Consider the following 18,120-nt stretch of genomic DNA (forward strand, 5'->3'; position numbering starts at 1 on the left):
ATATGTGTGATACGACATATTTGTCACGTGAAAAATATGTTATTTTTGAGGGTTACGATATATTTTGATAAATTATAGTAAGAGTAGATTTATTAGAATTAAGATTATTTTATTATAAAAATTAGCGTACAAATTTTAATTAGAATATAGTTAAAAATAGTAATTGGTAATAAGTAATTATTCTGTAAGTTCGGAAGTGAGTCCTAGAATGAATGAGTATCAGTTGTAAGAAAACTTTTTAATTGTTGTGTTCATTTGGATTTCTTTATTTTGAGCCTTTCTTGGAATATTTGTAATAATACGTAGAATATTTGTAAATTAATGGTTTTATATTAACTTGCTTTAGTCTTTGGGGTAATTCGTTATATTCATCATCAAAATTAATTTTTAAGTATTTTGCCTTCTGGTGTATACCTAAGCGAACTCAGATCGGTCACAGTAGGGTCATCTACTACTCTTCCTGGTTGAATTAAAGAATAAACAAAAGTGGATTTATCGTCAAAATTAAGAAAGTTATCATGACTCAGGTAAAAGGCATCTTAAGGTTCAGGCTTTAATCGAAATATACTCACTAGGTAATAATTATCTAGTTCTGTTTTTTTTTTTAATTTTTCCTATTAGAGCATGCACGGAGTCACACTTTATTTAAGTGTGATCGTTTTGTAAATATTTGGGTTCAATTATAATATTATGTTCAATTGAACAATGAAGTAACGCATTTACAAGTACAGTTACATTCTGATATCAGCAACTATTGTCAGCTAAACATTTTTCTTCTAATTGCTTAATTATACTTAAATACTTAAGTCACAAATTATGATGCATTTAAATCACTTGAGTGTCCAAATTTAGGGCGGGCCGAAAAAAAAATTTTTTGAAAATGTATTTGGTATAGTGTTAAAAACTTGAAGGACATGAAAAAATATTTACCTGTTTTTTTTTTTAAATTTAATTTCCTCTTATTTTTTACCGCGCCTCCCCCCGGCCCTTAAAAGGGTCAAAATTTCAAGGTCATATATTTTTTTATAGTAGTTAAAATTTAGGTATTGACGTATAAAGTATCCACAAAAAAAATTAAAGAGAAAAAATGATTTTTCACCACGCCCCATCCCTTAAGTATATAAAAGCAGCTCTTCGCTTGAGAATTTGATGAACCTTTCTAGAAAAGTTTTATTACAGGTGGCTTTATTTGGTAAAGTATACCATATTTCGTCAATTACTCAACCCAGAACTCACCAGGAGGAGATGGCTGTTTAATCGAGTTCCACCCCCATCCCCCCTCCTCCACACCACCGTGCCCTTTAGTTCTTTAATAATCTAAAAAAGATGCAATTTACTTAGTCAAATTTACTTTTCTTTGATTTGTAATACTCTTCCTTATTTTCATATGATGGAAGATCACTTCTACCTTCAAATTTTACTCGAATGTAGCCATCTCTTTTGTCATGGCCACAAACTTTCCCTGATGCTTCAGTGATAATTTTAACACATCTCTCCACAGCTTGAGTGTGACATGGAAATTTATTTGACATAATGACCGATTTTTGCTGTATTGCTTCCATCAAATCTTCATTTGAAATGTCCATTAATAAAGGAGGTTCGGTGACAACGCATCTGTTCCAGTCTATAAGATCGGTGTAGTCTCTGGCATTCCAGTTGAGAGCTGGTATTTTAAAAACTCTTAGATTTTCTTGACCTTTAGCATTTCTTGACTTTAAAATTCGACGAAGCCCCAGTTCTCGTATATGAGTCCGCGAGTCAGTAATCATTCCTAACAGAATGTTCTCGGGATGGGCAAAGTAAGCGTTAGTGCTTATGACATTATCAATTATTTTCTTTATGTTTTCGGGAAATTCTCGAGACAAAATTATAGATTTCCATAAATGTTGCGCTCTATACTGGCGCAATGGTTTCGTTTTAATATAAAACCACATTGGTGCATAAATCTTCATAATAAAACTTGATAAAACGACCAAGGTGTCAGAAGGTTCACTGGTTGATATATATAAACGTAATACCCTGTTAGCCATTGTTAACCATCGAGCATGACTTAATTTTCCTGGATTTTTTTTGCTTAGAGTATCCGAACAAGTTTCAGTTTTAATGGCACAACATATCTGATATAAGTACTGCTGATCAGTACTTAGATCTTCTTTATTTATTTCAGGTATTTCAGTTTCAGTTGAATGAAATTTTTGAACAGGTCGTGACTCGCAAGTTGTCAAAAGTGATCCAATGGGTCCTAAAAGTGAATGTGGCCCTGTAGTTTTTCCATCCAAAGCTTGCAACAAATGTCGAAGAGGTAACTCGTTGGCGTGAAGCAAACATATCAGCTATTGAACGGGTTTTCCAATCTGCTTTTCCATTAATCTAATCACACCACCTTTCCAGCCCGTGTTAACATTTGTACCATCACAACCGATTGCCCTAAATGGTCAAGATACTTGCTTTTTGGTTCTTCTATAAGAGCTATGTGTTCTTCTTGTCTGATAACACGGCGTCCTTCACTTAATACCATAGTCTGATCTTTTCTTCCATCAAAATACATTCCTTGTATCTTAATTTCGATATCACAATTTGGTTTTTTGGTGGACTTTTGGTTTTGATATTTTATTGGTGTTTTAAATATATTATTTATGAACTATTTACAGTTATACCACATCCAAAATAATTTTTTTATTTTAAGGTCATTGGGGCGCGGTCAAATTTTATTTTAAAATTTTGAAAAAAATACAACATTATTTTTAAACCAACTTTTTTTCACTATACCAAATAAAATTTCGAAAAAAAAAATTTTTCAGCCTTTTTCGGCCCGCCCCCTAGTGTCCATTGTAAAAACTTGCGTCATTTTTTGAGTTGCCTTTTCTTTATCTTTAATTCCTTCAGCTCTTGCTCTGTTTTTCTTAACAACATATTTACTGTATTCAACTTAGTTATTTAATCCTATATTAGTGACATACATCACACTCATTTTTAATCGGTTGAAAAATTGAGAGATCATCTCATCAAAGACGCTACAAAAGGGAAAAAATTATGTAGGGCTCCACGTTTTCTTATAAACTTTTCTCCCTATAAAAATTATAAAGTTGAGACTTTGTTTAAAGTTAAAGGGTCTATTCTAAGTAGATTTTTAAACTGTCTTTTTTACAATAATGAGAAGGCTGTTTTGGCAACTTTAAACAGTATTTTTTTTATTTTTTTAGCAGTTTTCTGAGTTACATGTTATAAGCTTTCCAGAAGGGCGCTGTTCCTTTTGGCTTACTTTGCCATCTTTGAATCTGGTGTAACTCAAATAGGCGCGTCCTTCCAGTGTCTTAATTTCGTTCTTATCTCTTTTCCAACGTTCCAGACAAGAATTTTTTAGACGCCTTTGGTGCGAATGTTACGTAATCCCAAATTTAGGAAACCCATTCAATCTAAATTTATTCAGTTAACGACGGCTTGTATATCTGACGCAATTTTCACAATTTCATTTTGTAGCTAAATTTTTAATAGTTTTAGGAATTTTACCGCGCGATCCTTGTTCTTCAAAGATCCATTAATCTCATTTTCCCAATATTTGAGGTTAGGAATGAGACTTTAAAAAACGATTTTCACTGGCTTCGTTAGATGTTATTTGGCTACTTTTGCATACAGAAAAAGTCATATCATCCGATTTATTTTTTATATGATTTTGGGGCATAGTGTCAAAATTAGCTCCCTAAAGGAGAGGGATTCAACTAACTTAACCATATTTTGGTCAATTAATATTGATTGCCTAAAGAAAGCTCGTCTCAACGATACCAAGTTTGTTGAAATCGCTCAAACGATTAAGAAGTTAAAGCAGGTTATTGCAGAAACAAATCGCCTCCGCCAAAGCCCAAATTATGCGAAATTTAAAGAAAATGCAACTTTAAAATTTAAGATGCTGGTGGTTAGTTTTAGAACTTGAAAATATTTCCAGCGATTTTTCATGACCGATTTACCTAATAATTTTTCTTACCCCTAAGTCAGGCCAAGGAACAGTCTTATTGGGTCACCCGGTATATATGACAGCATACATATGTAAACACTATATATTGACTTAAAACTAATTATTTAACTGATGTTAAGCTATTATGGGGTTGTATTAAGATAGCCAACAGTATCGGCTCCTCTTTTAATGTGTTCCAGTCATTACAGAAGTAGTATGTCAAAATTGGTGTAATAGCTAATGCAGTGGTGAGAATGCAAAAGAGTCCAAAGTTCAACTCATCTATCATTCAAGCGAGTTACATCAGGTGTCTATCTCCGAATCCAATCAGACAAAAGCGTTACCCAAAGGATAAACGGGAGTTGAGAATAATTCCAACAAAACCAAGAAATCAAGACAAACAAAACGAAAAACCAAAATTAAAAACTAAAACCCTAAAAGAAATAACATCTAATAAAATAGGATCAAGTAGAAATCTTAGGTTTTACGTCGCAAACCAATGAGGGTTACTAAAAACGTGCCATTAAGGTATGTGACGCACTGGGTTTGATCTTAAATAAACACTTGGACGTTGTTCCCTTGTTCGACGAAAATACGATTCTAAACAAGAGTACAACTATACCGAAATTTGACCCACTTTTATCTTCTATAAATGGATAAATTTCCAAAAATTCTACATTCTTCAAGACATTCTTTGCGCTTACGTATAACCTTTAATAAACTTAATATGTTTTAGAATCTTTTTGACTGCCAAAACTTCACATGGAATGTTCAAATAAATAAAAGACAACCGACAAAGCAAACATTAAATGAGATGAACTCATGACAGAAAAATGAAAAACGGCATAATAGCGACGTCCACAATCGGCCTTAGATTGAGACCCATCAGTCAATTGTCAATTTAAAAATAAACATTGACCATAGCTAATTATTTTACATAACAAATCCTTTTATGAAAAACCACAGTTTCCATGCAAAACATAAGAAGGAATTCTCTTTACTTCGATGGAAACAAAAGAGCACAGGAAAAACAGTTGGAAGTTCTATTCATGGCAATTCTCCGTATTCCAAAAATAGCAGATTTTTAGCTAGTTTTCAAGGATTCAAGAGATCAACAAATATCCACAATATTAAAATGATTTTCCAATTGATTTTTCAGTCAAACAATAAATGTTCAAAGAGCAAGATGAAAAAATGAAGCAACAATCAACAACAATAATCAGACCTAAAGAATTAAAGAAAACGGAAAAAAGGACAAGGCATACAAAAACATATACAAGAAAAATGGCATAAGCAGGATGTAGCATTTTTGGTCTATTTATGATTACTAATAAAATTACCAAGAACTTAATAAATACATTATACTGCAAAAAATTATTTTTTTACATTTTTAATCTACCCTGATTTAGTTTTTGATAAATTTTAAATGTGACATTTTATATAAACCAGACTATAACACTTACTTGGCCTTTTTTAATTCTGCTTCTTATTATCCCCGTCTTTAGAGTCGGTATCATTGCCTTCGAAATCCGTATTATCTTTTTCAGAACTTGCAATGTAGTCAAGATCCTCTGCAGGGAGTTCTAATAACTCCCTCCCATTAGTGGAAGAGTTTGGGTTTAGTTTGCCAGTATCTACAACAGTGTTCGCTTCCATATTATTTTCATCTTCTTCAGAACTTAAAGTATGGTCAGGGTTATCTGGGGAGGATTCTTATAGCTGGGTTTCATTAGTGGAATAGTTTTTAGATTTAACTGCCGATGAGCTTAGATTTAACTGAAGACTTTCAACGGCAGAACTTATCGAGGCTAGTCTTAGGTTAAACTCATCTATACCAACGATACTGTTCATCTCCATAACAATTGGTAAATCATTGTCATCAAAACGGAAATCATTTTGAGCAAAATTTATACCTTCAGCATCGATGTGAAAGATATTTTGATTGGATGGTGATCTATCGTCATTTTCAAAAATAATTCCAGCGTCAACTATTTTTTCTATATTCATAGTAGCAACATGATTTTCTACTTTTATTAAATGAATTGAGTTGGAAGGTTCTTCGCAAAAAATTTGTAGGTCCCATTAATATTTACTAATTTCCAATCGCATGGCTGCAATTTTACTACCTCGTGCAGACATCTGTCTAAAATTTAAAAAAATAAAATCTTGAATACTTAAACGATTATTACCTAAAGGACAGTTAACAACAATCTATTAAAAGCTGCAATTTTTTTTAAATTCTTGACAGTATGTTTTTAGTATGTTCATGTTAAGAGATGTGATATTAACAAAAAAAATGCAGTATTTTTTTAAAGTAATACCTCCTAACTACCCCATAATATTGTAAAAAAAAAATAGTACTGCGGCCAACTTGGTATGTTTAATATTTTTACGGAATTATTAAAAAGTGCAATTATTCAGAAATATCTTTCAAATTTGTTGACACAGTAAATTTAAGGAATAGATGGTTTCGGTAAGATTGGTTCAGTACAAATACGCTATAACATAACGCTAACCTTTAATGCGCGGAGTCCTATTAGGGCGAGGGGTGTCACATGAAAAAGAAAAAATAAAACTTGTAAAATCTTTTGTATCGGCATATCCAGCGAAGGGGAGAGAGAGATAGCCTTCCTCTCATAGTTCAAAAACTTAAAAATGACTCATTAATACGATAAAATTTACCTTTACTTCAATTTTTTTTAAACTTTTAAAAAAGGCAGTTTTGTTTAAATAAAAGAGTGAATTACGTCGTATTACATTCGACAATGGGACCAATGAAATACGTGGTATTGTTCTGACGTAATAATATTGCTTGTGATTAGTTCTAGGCTTACACGGTCTTACAACGATAATGTCAAAGAGCGTTGTTTGTCTCTTGGCGCGAAAATTCGAAATTTGAAAAAAAAAATTGGGTTACGATCTCTTGCAAATAAGTTAAATAATTTAGTTATTTTACCTCTACATTTTGCAACAGGTTTATAGAAAAGATACGAACATAAATATACAAGAATAAAGTAATAATTAAAATATTTATTCCTAAATATTATTATTTATTTTGAAAAAAAAAGCATAATATTGAAACTTTTCCAATTTTCAGAGGATAACAATACAATAACTGTTACAATATCTGTACACATATGAAAAATAGTCGAACTTTAGGACGACCTCTCTACTTTTAAGTGTAAATAATTAAACATAAAATTGAAACAAACGTGGATAGGGACCTATTGCATGCAAGGATAATCTGTAAAATTAATTTACGATAAAAGTAAAATTCTAAAACCATATATCATATCAAATATTTAGGCTTTTCTTCTTATTAAATCAAAAATATTATAATCGAGCATTAACCGTTCAATTTAAATATTTTTAATAAGTGAATTTCCTACCTAAAACGACCGATTGATTTAGACTGAAATTTTATAACTAAAAACAAATAATAAGTTTGCTACGTTTGATATAAAGTTGCTTAAAAATACAACAGTAAATTTTTATTTTTGATCAAAAACTTTTTCTAAGCGTGGTTCGATGCTCCAGCAAAATCTAAAACCATAAAAAAGTTAAGCGAAAGTAAAGCCTGATGGAACTCTACATGATGTGCCCTTTTAGATGCTCTCGTAGTTACCCGAGATACATATTTTATGCATTTTCATCTTTAAAAAACTTTTTGATTTTATGCTTGAAGGATTAAAAAAGTTTTATCTCATAGAAGCTTTCTGACCTGGATGGTGATTAAGATTAATGTTTAAGAAGTCGCTAATAAATTATAATTTATAAATTTAGCAAATACAACTCAATTTTAGATAAGAACCTTATAACAAACAACATCAAAATTGTGAGAAATTCATTTACATATCATTAAAACCCAAATACAGAAAGATAATATAAACTAAAATTGTAAAATACAACTCTCCGCAAAAGATCTCACTTAATAGAAGTTTCGAAAACTTAGTTTTCTCGTTAAAAACTTTAGAGAGCTTGGTTAATTTGTTCGTCGTAAAACATCGAGAATAATGAAAATATAAACAGCACGAAGCTTACGATATTACATAAAGGAATTTCTTGGTAATCCGAGAAGTTCTGTAAAACGTATAAAGTTTAGTGAGAGATAAGATTAGAAAATATTAGGGAAAAATATTTTCTCATGTTTGATAAAAAAAACTTCGTTAGGAAAGAAGTCGATGTTTTGAAGTACATGGAGCAGTGGAATCACTATTTAACATTTATATGTAGTTTTCATTCTTCTCAATAATAATTGATTATTTATATGTGCCAAATTGGTAACTACAAATTTATGATTAATGATATTTACATCCATCACAATCTTCTATGTATTTGTACAACCGTCACTGTGAGACTGAGTGAATCCATTGTGTCACATCACAGATCTTATGCAACATTTATATTTTTTGTGACTTCAACTGACCCAACGCGGCATGGTCCAATGATGAGTAAGGTGCTTTAATCCAGTGTCCAGGAGGGAAACCAGTAATCTGCTGCGTAATTCATGCATTTACCATTTTGCCTATAAATGTCAGTTTGAATTTTCTAGTGTTTCAAAGTCAAAAGGTCTTGGGCCTATTAAGTTGTTCTATGATTTTAGAAATGCTAAATATATTGAACTGAATTATTTCCTTGCTTCTGTAAATAATCAGGATTGTGTGGCTGATAATGAGATCCATGTGTCTACTGTTACTAAGCCCTCTGATGAAAATAAAATTTTTTCACAACTTTGTTATAATAGTTATATTAGAAGCATTGATGATCCAGTAATAAATAATCCAAAATCCTTTTGGAAGTCTATAAATGACAAACATTCCAACCATAGTTTGCCCTACTCTTTTTATTACGGAGACCAATCTGCGTTCTCTTTTCAAAACATAGAAAACTTGTTTAAGCAGTATTTTCAAACTGTTTATACTAATAGTAATGATAATGACAATGGGCCTTCTTCCAAATTCCTTGGTACCAATGCTTCTGCTGATTTTAATTTTAAAGTTACTGATTTGTAATGAAATTGATCACTGATATTAATAAAAATATAGTTCGGCATCCTAATGTGGCAAGTTCACAGGGCTTGATGGTATCGCTAATTATTTTTAAAAATGCTTCTATCCTATTGTACTGCCTCTATTTATACCATTTAATATCTCTCTACGATTTTCTAGTTTTCCATCACTATGGAAACAAAGTATTATTGTCCCAATATTTAAAAATTGCCAGAAGGACCAAATTGAAAACTACAGAGGTGTATGCCTCCAATCATGTATTCTTAAGTTATTTGACTGTTTGTTTGCAAAACAGTTATCCTGTCCCTATCCTGTATTGAAGATTTTCTCTCCAATTCTTCTCTTGGTTTTTGTCATAGAAGATACTGTACCAAATTTATTGTTTTATCAATCTGGTCTCTTGCTCCTAATGGAAGAACTTAAGCAGGTAGATGGCATTTATACCGACTTTTCTAAAGCACTGCACCTGCCTCTGTGACCTAATTACAGTTACCTTAGGTGTTTCTTAGTTGGATATTAATCTTTTTTGCTTTTGAATGTTTTTGTCAAGGACATTTCAATTTGTTTTAAAAACAACAATGTTTGTCTTTTGCTGATGACCTAAAATTTTGGACAGTCGTGGGTAGTGTTAGTAATCAGAAGCTTTTGCAGGACTTGGATAGCTTTTCACTTCGTGCAACATAAATAAGCTTGATCTACATATCAATAAATATTGTTACATCAGCTTCACCCGCAAATTGAATCGTATCCATACCAAGTATACAATAAATAATCATCCTTTTAAATATGTCTCTTCTATAAAAACCTGGGTGTCACTTTTGGTAAGAGTTTGTCTTTTGTGGAATATATTGAAAATGTTGTCGTGAGGGCTTCCAGGTTGTTGGGTTTTGTTATTAAAGATTGTAATAAAAAAAAACTTTTATTGTATTGTATATGGATTTCGTCTCAGTTTTACGTATTGTAATCTTGGCCTAAAAATAATATTGCTAAACACCTAGATAACTAAAATTTAAAAATATCCACTTATACTATATATTACAAAAAAAGTTAAAACAGTCAAAAGTGAAGTCACAATACACCTTCAAAAAAAGATTAAAATAAAACATTACATTATATTGCTAAAAAAGTTATAACACTTAACTACCTAATCGGCTAGATAGCTATCTACATGATAAAAACATTTATTGGCTAGGAATTCCTTTAAATTTCTTTTAAATATTGAAACGGTTTTGTTAATCTTTATATCATTCGGTAATTTGTTGTATAGTTTTGGACCTATTTTGATTAATAAATTTTTAGAAATAAGTAGCCTGCTATGAGTCATGGACAAGTCACTTCTAGAACGAGTTGGATAATCATGAAAACTATCATTTACCATAAAAAAATATAAAATTTTTAAAAACATTTAAGCAAACTTCAAACATATTCACACACGGGACCGTCAAAATTCTATATTTCCTAAAAAGAGGTCTACAGGATGTTATCGGTGATACTCCGGCAATACACCTAAGAATCTGTTTTTGGCTAATAAATACTCGACGTGCATGCGACGTACAGCCCCAGAGCTAATTACCTCTCAGCTACCTAATCATCTCTCAATTGAGACTCGCCTACCAGACTCGCCTTTTATTCCCTGGTCAGACCAGTTTAAAAATACTGTTATATGGTATGGTTCTCTTATCACCAAATTCATATTCACACTCTTAAAATAATGCAACATATTATTTTAAAACATTGTGTTTACAGATCTTTTATTGCCATGGTTAACCATGATTATAGTTTTATTGAGAATCATCTGGTTTTGATACCAACCGCCAGTCGTAAGGAGGTTTGTGATGCAATTTTCATTTTCAAACCTGTGCATGGTGATATCGATTGTTTTTCTTTTAAAGTGCATAACATTTAGTGTTCCATATCAAGAGCTTAGACATCATGCCACTTCACGGTTCCTTTTTATAGAACATTCTATAAAATTCATAGTATAGTTTTCTCTACTATAAATTCTTTATTTATTTAATGTTTATAGTCTTGCAAGCTTGTAACATTTAATGGGATTTTGCCGTATATTAAATATAAAATAAATGTAACAATTTCCAGCAAGTAAAGCAATAGGCTTCGGCGTTTTAGAAAGAAGGTAAAAAGTACAGATGTGGTAATATGGAAATGCGGCTGGATCGATCACTGATGGAAGCAAAAATAAAAGCAGCCCAATATAGGTACACACAAAAGGCAACAAAATGTGAAGCTTGAAAAGTACTGGAAGATCAGGAGGTCAAATGACATTTCATGAAATGAAATATTTTGTTAGTATTAATAAAAAACGCACTTCTTGATGAGAATTACTGAATAAATACACTGGCAACAGGTTACTCTAAATCTAATTAGTCTAGGATTATATTTTACAGTGTGCTTGGCACAAGATGCAACCAAGCACAATTCTGTACCATATATATATAAGAAATATATTAAACTTCAAGAAAGCCACCAGCTACTATAAAAGCTACGAAAATGAAGAAGTGTATAAATTAGAGCTCATGTTTAAGTCGCAATTTAATTTTGCAACGTCGTTTAAAATACCAGTTCATGAATAGAAAAAAAGAATATGTAATACCTGTAAGATCAAATGCCATGATAAGTGGATGCTGAAATATTTCTCAAAACCCAAAATTTATTACAAAAATTATAAGCTACAAGCGAATAGTTGTAAGTTTAATAGTTGATCTGACAAGACACTGCAAACTAAACAAATAGCCGACCACTTTAAATATCATAGGTAGCAGCTTTTGCGTACTTTATTATACATGTGTAGTGCAACGATGCAGTAATATACTACTTTAGGTTTAAGAAGTCACATATTAATAAACCTTAGCCGGGTTAATATTTGCAGGAGCGAGTGTCATACCTTCGAAGTTTAATCAAAAGAGCCAACTTCTAAATATAATATAATAATAGAGATAAAATTCTGAGGATAGTTTGAACATACAGCCATAAAGGTTACGGTAGGAAGGGCTTATATTACGCTGCCAACTTACCCTGGGTAATAAAGTGAATAAAAATTTTATTTTAGTTGCATTTTATAAAAACCTCTTTTTATAAAATGCAATTCTATGTACTTTTTACATTTATGGTTTCTTGATATTGATTCAAAAAGAATCCAGAATTCAAAATATTTCTCTCGGGCCTTCTTCTTGCAAAATCAAAATCTACGAAGCTCTCCCTAACAAGCCCCGAACATTATTTAAAAGCCATCTTAAGAAACGCCAGCTTAATTCTGGAAATCTATTTTGGTTTAAACGCAGTATATTTGGCTGCATATTAGCTGTGACCAGGATCTTGAACTTAAGACAAAAATACTCTTTCGGTGCTTACGCCGTAATAAAAGTCGATTGTGCATGGCAAAATGTTTTATTTTTTGTAATTTCAGATGTACAAAAGCTCTCCCTGCACGAGTCCCGAACACATAGCCGATCCTCTTCCGAGGCATCCCGAGGATTGGGCGAGGATTCGATATTGGGAGGCAAAAATGAAAATGGCAGGACGGAATCGCCTGACAACGATTCGGCTTTTAGCGACACGGTATCCATGTTGTCAAGCGAGTCGTCTGCTAGCAGTGGGGGCAGTGGAGCGAAACCTCAGACATTAAATTTGCAGAATATACATCAGGTAGGTAGGCAGAAAAATTAAAATAAATTTATTAATATTTATGAGTAAACGAATTCTAAAGAGGAATGTGGGTTAAGTTATACTTAGAAAAACGGGAAACCAAAGAAAACCAAATCTCATATGAGGCATTACATCAATAAATACGTCAATTTTTTTTAGCTGCTTCCTTTCTTTTCAGTGAAGTCTATATTTGTTTTGTTCATTATTGGCACAACCTGGGCTGTTTGGCACCTTATCTAAGAAATCAATTATTTTTTTTTTTTGGAAACTTCATTAGATTTTTTAGTTATTCTGAATTTTTATTCTATTGTGCCTATTAAACCGTATTTACAGAACCGCGGTCTCCTAGATATTTACCTGTATTGTTTAATATGAATTGCAAAAACTTTTTTACAAAACACATTACCTATATTATTTCTGGTAGGTATTGCTGAATTACAGATGTGTTACTCTATTTCAGTTTCTTCAATTATATTTTTTTTAGTTATTATAACCAGGGGTTGGAAATCAAGACTTGAATCGAAATTTAACTACTCTTTATAAATCACCAAGTAAAAATTGATAGAATGTATACAGGGTGCCTCCGATTAAGTCGGCACTATTGGTATCTTTGTTAATATTTAGGATACAGGGTCAATTAAATTAGCAAACTAGTAGGATTTTTTCTGTTCATTAAAATGGTGAAAACAGAAAAAAAAATTGAACATCGCGTTTTCGAGAAAATGTGAAAAATGTACTTTTGTTAAATGGAATTCCCTGTATATTTTTACATAAATCAAAAGATAATAATTTTCTTACTAAAAAAGTATTTTTACACTAATAGCCTAAACCTAAAAATAACAAAGTTATAGCGATATTAATAATTTTGTCAAATTTGGGCAAGTTGACCTTGAACTTTTTGAGAGGAAAACAAATCACTGTTTGAATAATAAAATGACAGTAGCCGTAGAGATTTTATTAAATAAAGAAATACTGACAGTTACATGTTAGCAAAGTCTGTGATTTTTGTAAAATCTAAATTAGTAAAATGCCTTTTACGCATATTGAAAAATGTGATATGTTCGAATGTTACCTTGTATGTCGAAAAAATAGTGACAGAGCGCTAGAAGAGTACCGCCAGAGATTCCAGACTCGTAACTTGCCAAACCGTAGATACTTTTTAATTCTCTACAGAAAATTTAGAAGTAATGAAAACATGTTTAAAAGAACTAGAAGAAGGAACCAATTTATAGTAAACGAGGATGTTGAAATTTCTATTTTGGCATATTTTAAAGCTCATATGGAAAACTCAACTAGAGATTTAGCAAGAGCTTACGGTGTGAGCTTAGTAACAATTTGGCGGGTCTTAAAGAAACACAAATTTGTGCCATATAAGTATCGACCAGTACAAATATTGTTGCCTGGCGATAACGAAAGAAGACTTGCTTTTTGCAACTGATTACGTAATGCATATGAAGTTAATGATAATCTTTTAAACCATATAATTTGAAGCGACGAAGCTAATTTTTCAAACAAAGGTATGTTTAACCGTAAAAATGTACACTATTGGTCCCAAGAAAATATTTTCCTTACTGATCCCAGAGATCCTCAAAATCAATTTAATATAAACGTTTGGTGCGGCTTAATAGGAAGCCAAGTAATAAGACCTGTGTTTTATGATGGCACTTTGACTAGAAGGAGATATGTTGATCTCATATTATCTGGAGCGCTGGAAGATTATTTGGATAATGTTAACTTGGAGAGACGGCAACAAATCGCAACAAGACGATAAATGGATTGCGACACGTGGCCCGATTCGTTGGCCACCTAGGTCACCAGACCTAACCCCTCTAGATTTTTATTTTTGGGGTTACATAAAAAATGAAGTGTATAAAAAAAATACAGAACCGTTGATGAACTTCAAACACATATTAGGCAAATAATTGGATCAATAGATAGAAGATCAATCTTAAAAGCTACAAGACGTGTGCTTAAGTGTGCTCAGAAATGTATTGAACAAGATGGCGATGTTTTTGCTCATTTATTGTAAATTAGTAGTTTTACTTGATGTTATTTATTTCAAAGCCAACTTGCCTAAATTTGACAAAATTATTAATATCGCTATAACTTTGTTATTTTTAGGTTTAGGCTATTAGTGTAAATAAACTTTTTTATTAAGAAAATTATTATTTTTTGATTTATGTAAAGATATACAGGGGATTCCATTTAACAAAAGTACATTTTTCACATTTTCTCGAAAACGCGATGTTCAATTTTTTTCTGTTTTCACCATTTTAATCAACAGAAAAAATCCTACTAGTTTGCTAATTTAACCGACCCTGTATCTTAAATATTAACAAAGATACCAATAGTGCCGACTTAATCGGAGGCACCCTGTATATTGTATAGTCTTCGCCGTGCTTAATATATATTGAGTAGCCAGTAGTATAAGGAATCTCCACAGGAAGTCAATCCCCTGCGGACCATTGGCTAGTGGTCTTACGTGCTGTGTTAAACTATATTATATTCTAACAGGGATAATTAAACCTTACTTTTCATAATAAATTCCATATTAGTCGCTGCATCCTTTAATGATAAATCCCAATCTGGATTTAAAGTTATAAGCTAGAACTATCGCTTGATAAAATAATGAAGCTCTCGGAAATTATATTTCTGACAGCCAGGCAGTTATATGGATAGCGAAATAAGGCTCACTATATTATTCTCCAGGCCTTTTGATTTGTTATAAATTACATTTTTAAGAAACCTGCCTAGAAGAGCTTAAGATCCTGCGCTATATATTAGGTTTGAGGTATTGCTTGCTAACTTATCTGCCTATGCATTTCCAATTTCTTTGATGAGTAGTACACAAGAATAAGACTCTGGAACTATCCGAATCTCCTGTATTAATCAACTTATCTTATTCTTGGCTTACGCATCACTAAATCAGATCAGGTGTACTCTAGTCATGTGTGCTCTCTCTTTGATTAAAGTGATTTTATTATACTTATAACTCGAGAGTCATTACCTGATTATAATGTTTAAGGCAATTTTCTGTCTGTCTTGGACTTTGTCCTTGCTTATAAGAGTATAAGCGCAAATTCCCAAGGTTTTACATAATATGATGGAATGAATCTTAATATGGTATTACTTAAAAAGTATCTGAATTTTGAAGTTTATCATTAGTATATAGTATCTGATTAAATGTCTTTACTTACGTCTAATGGAAAGCACAAGAATAATTTTAAGGGTATCTTAATTATGAGGTTAAAAAATGGGTCATTTGGATTAAGTTATATAAAATAATCAGCAATCAGAAGAATTTTTTTAGAAATTGTAGGATAATGCAGTGATTTAAATAGAAGAATATTTATATTTCTAGAGGTACACAAAACATTCTACAATTCCCTTTAACATAAACCAATATATATTAAATTTAAAATATAATTGTTAGGGAGCTATAAAGATTATTCTTATAGTCTTTTATTTACCATTATAATGTATTTTAACCTACAATTGTTTTCATCTAGGATGACGCTTCACGTATCAAAGCCGAAAAAATACGTATGGCTATGGAAAAAATTAAAGAAGCAAATATTCAAAAACTATTTGTAAAAGTGTTTACTACGGATGGTTCTGCTAAATCTCTTCTGGTGGATGAAAAGATGCTGTGCTCTTATGTGACGAGACTTTTGGCTGATAAGAATCATGTAAAAATGGATCCAAAATGGGCTATTGTCGAGCATTTACCTGATCTTTATATGGGTATGTATATTATTTATTGAAAAATGTTTGGTATTAATTTTTTTGTCATTTTTAGAGCGTTTTTACGAAGATCACGAACTTTTGGTCAACAATTTACTGCTATGGACCACCGAATCCAAGAACAAAATATTTTTTGTAGAACGACATGATAAAATTAAACTTTTTACGCAACCGGAGCAATTTTTGCTATCCCCGACTGATAAAAAAGACAGTATAGATTACGATGAACATTCCAGGAATATGCTGCTGGAAGACTTCTTTTCTTCCAGCAATGGGAGCTTACCAGAGGTAAATATAGCTGCAATTGCAAAATAGCTTAATGATAAATTATATTTTTAGGTTGAAGGACCGCTATATCTTAAGGCTGACTCTAAAAAAGGCTGGAAAAAATACCATTTTATTCTTAGGGCGCCTGGTTTATATTATTTCCCTAAAGAGAAAATTAAAAGCGCCAAGGATTTAGTGTGTCTAGCTACCTTCGACAACAATCATGTAAGTTTTCTTTTTTTTTACGGAATACATCGGCACAAAAGGGGCAAACCCCATGGAACTCGAGCATCATAAGTAGCTTCAGTTCTGCAAATTGTAATATTCAGGAAATATATGCTTTGAGAGTTGATTTCATAGACTTGCGATATGGGTCAGTTCGGAAGAGCATTTACTGTGACGGTATCGATAAAAAAGCGTCAGGTCCGCCACTTTTTTTCTATGGGCCAAACCGTCCAAGCTCCTGGATAGAATTAAACAGCTTTAAAGTATTTTTGGGTGCAGAGCTCTATATGTGAAAGCAATACCCAAGAAATGAACGAATTTGAATCTTGTAAAGCGTTAAAAGCTGTATATATCGCTACACCCAGAGATAATAAGACTTGGAACTGTAGAAGCAGTATTCTTTGTAAATACAGCAACCTGAGTCTTAGCTGCGTTAAACTCAATTAGTTTGCACTCACCCCGCTCCAAAATAATGTTAAGGTTGGCATCAATAGTTGTTACCTGGCAAGGCCTATGGCACTGGCTGTCCGCTGAAGTCATCTGGTTGGGCGACTTGAAGGAAAATACTAATGTTCTGTCATTAACAAAGCTGTAAGAGGGTAAGAAACAAGATGCATCCTTGAGGAACACCAGCATTAGTGTGGTATCCTCATCAAGGACAACCGGGATGGATCGGTTCTCAAGGAAGTTTCCGATTCGTTCATTTTTATGCCAAACCCTCATGAATGCCTTTAAAATATCTCGAGGTGTTTATTTGGTCGCTAATGATGTTGGTGGACTTGGTGGACCTTGTAATTTAGTTTTACTTAAACCTAAAGTTCTCCCAAAGGCGTTTTTTTTATATTTTTTCTCAGTTTTATATAGACTATTTCCTGGTATATCATATGACTCTACGGTTTTTTGAATAATTTTTGTTAATTGATATAGTGAGGTATCCGTCGATCTACCTGCTCTATAAGCATGTTGACACGCGTCCTTTCTCCAAAGTATCCAATATGAGACCATTTCTAAAAAATATATTCCTCAAAGGAGAGTAATAAACCTCCTGAAAGTAATTTTCATATTCTGCCACCCTTTTTTTTCCCAAATTTTAATTCTATATTTCATTGAAGTAAACATCACTATTTGTTTTTTAATATTTCCTAGTTTTGGTATTTATCAAAAAAAATAAAAATTTTTAAAAGCTTAGTAGTTTTTTGATAGATACATACATAATATACGTTAATATATAAACAGTTTATTTGTTCGAAAAAGAGTAAT

At 32.0% G+C, this 18,120-nt stretch overlaps 1 protein-coding gene across 1 annotated transcript in view; it reads left to right on the forward strand.

Moving 5' to 3' along the window:
* Positions 1–18,120, forward strand: part of LOC126743624 (ras-associated and pleckstrin homology domains-containing protein 1) — a 177,734-nt gene that overhangs the window by 151,363 nt on the left and 8,251 nt on the right. Inside the window, exons 3-6 of the mRNA XM_050450810.1 lie at positions 12,386–12,624; positions 16,134–16,368; positions 16,424–16,656; positions 16,708–16,860. Of these exons, the coding sequence (XP_050306767.1) occupies positions 12,386–12,624; positions 16,134–16,368; positions 16,424–16,656; positions 16,708–16,860 (860 nt within the window). The remainder of the gene's footprint in view (positions 1–12,385; positions 12,625–16,133; positions 16,369–16,423; positions 16,657–16,707; positions 16,861–18,120) is intronic.

Source organism: Anthonomus grandis, chromosome 13 (assembly GCF_022605725.1).
Source record: "Anthonomus grandis grandis chromosome 13, icAntGran1.3, whole genome shotgun sequence".
Taxonomy (NCBI): domain Eukaryota; kingdom Metazoa; phylum Arthropoda; class Insecta; order Coleoptera; family Curculionidae; genus Anthonomus; species Anthonomus grandis.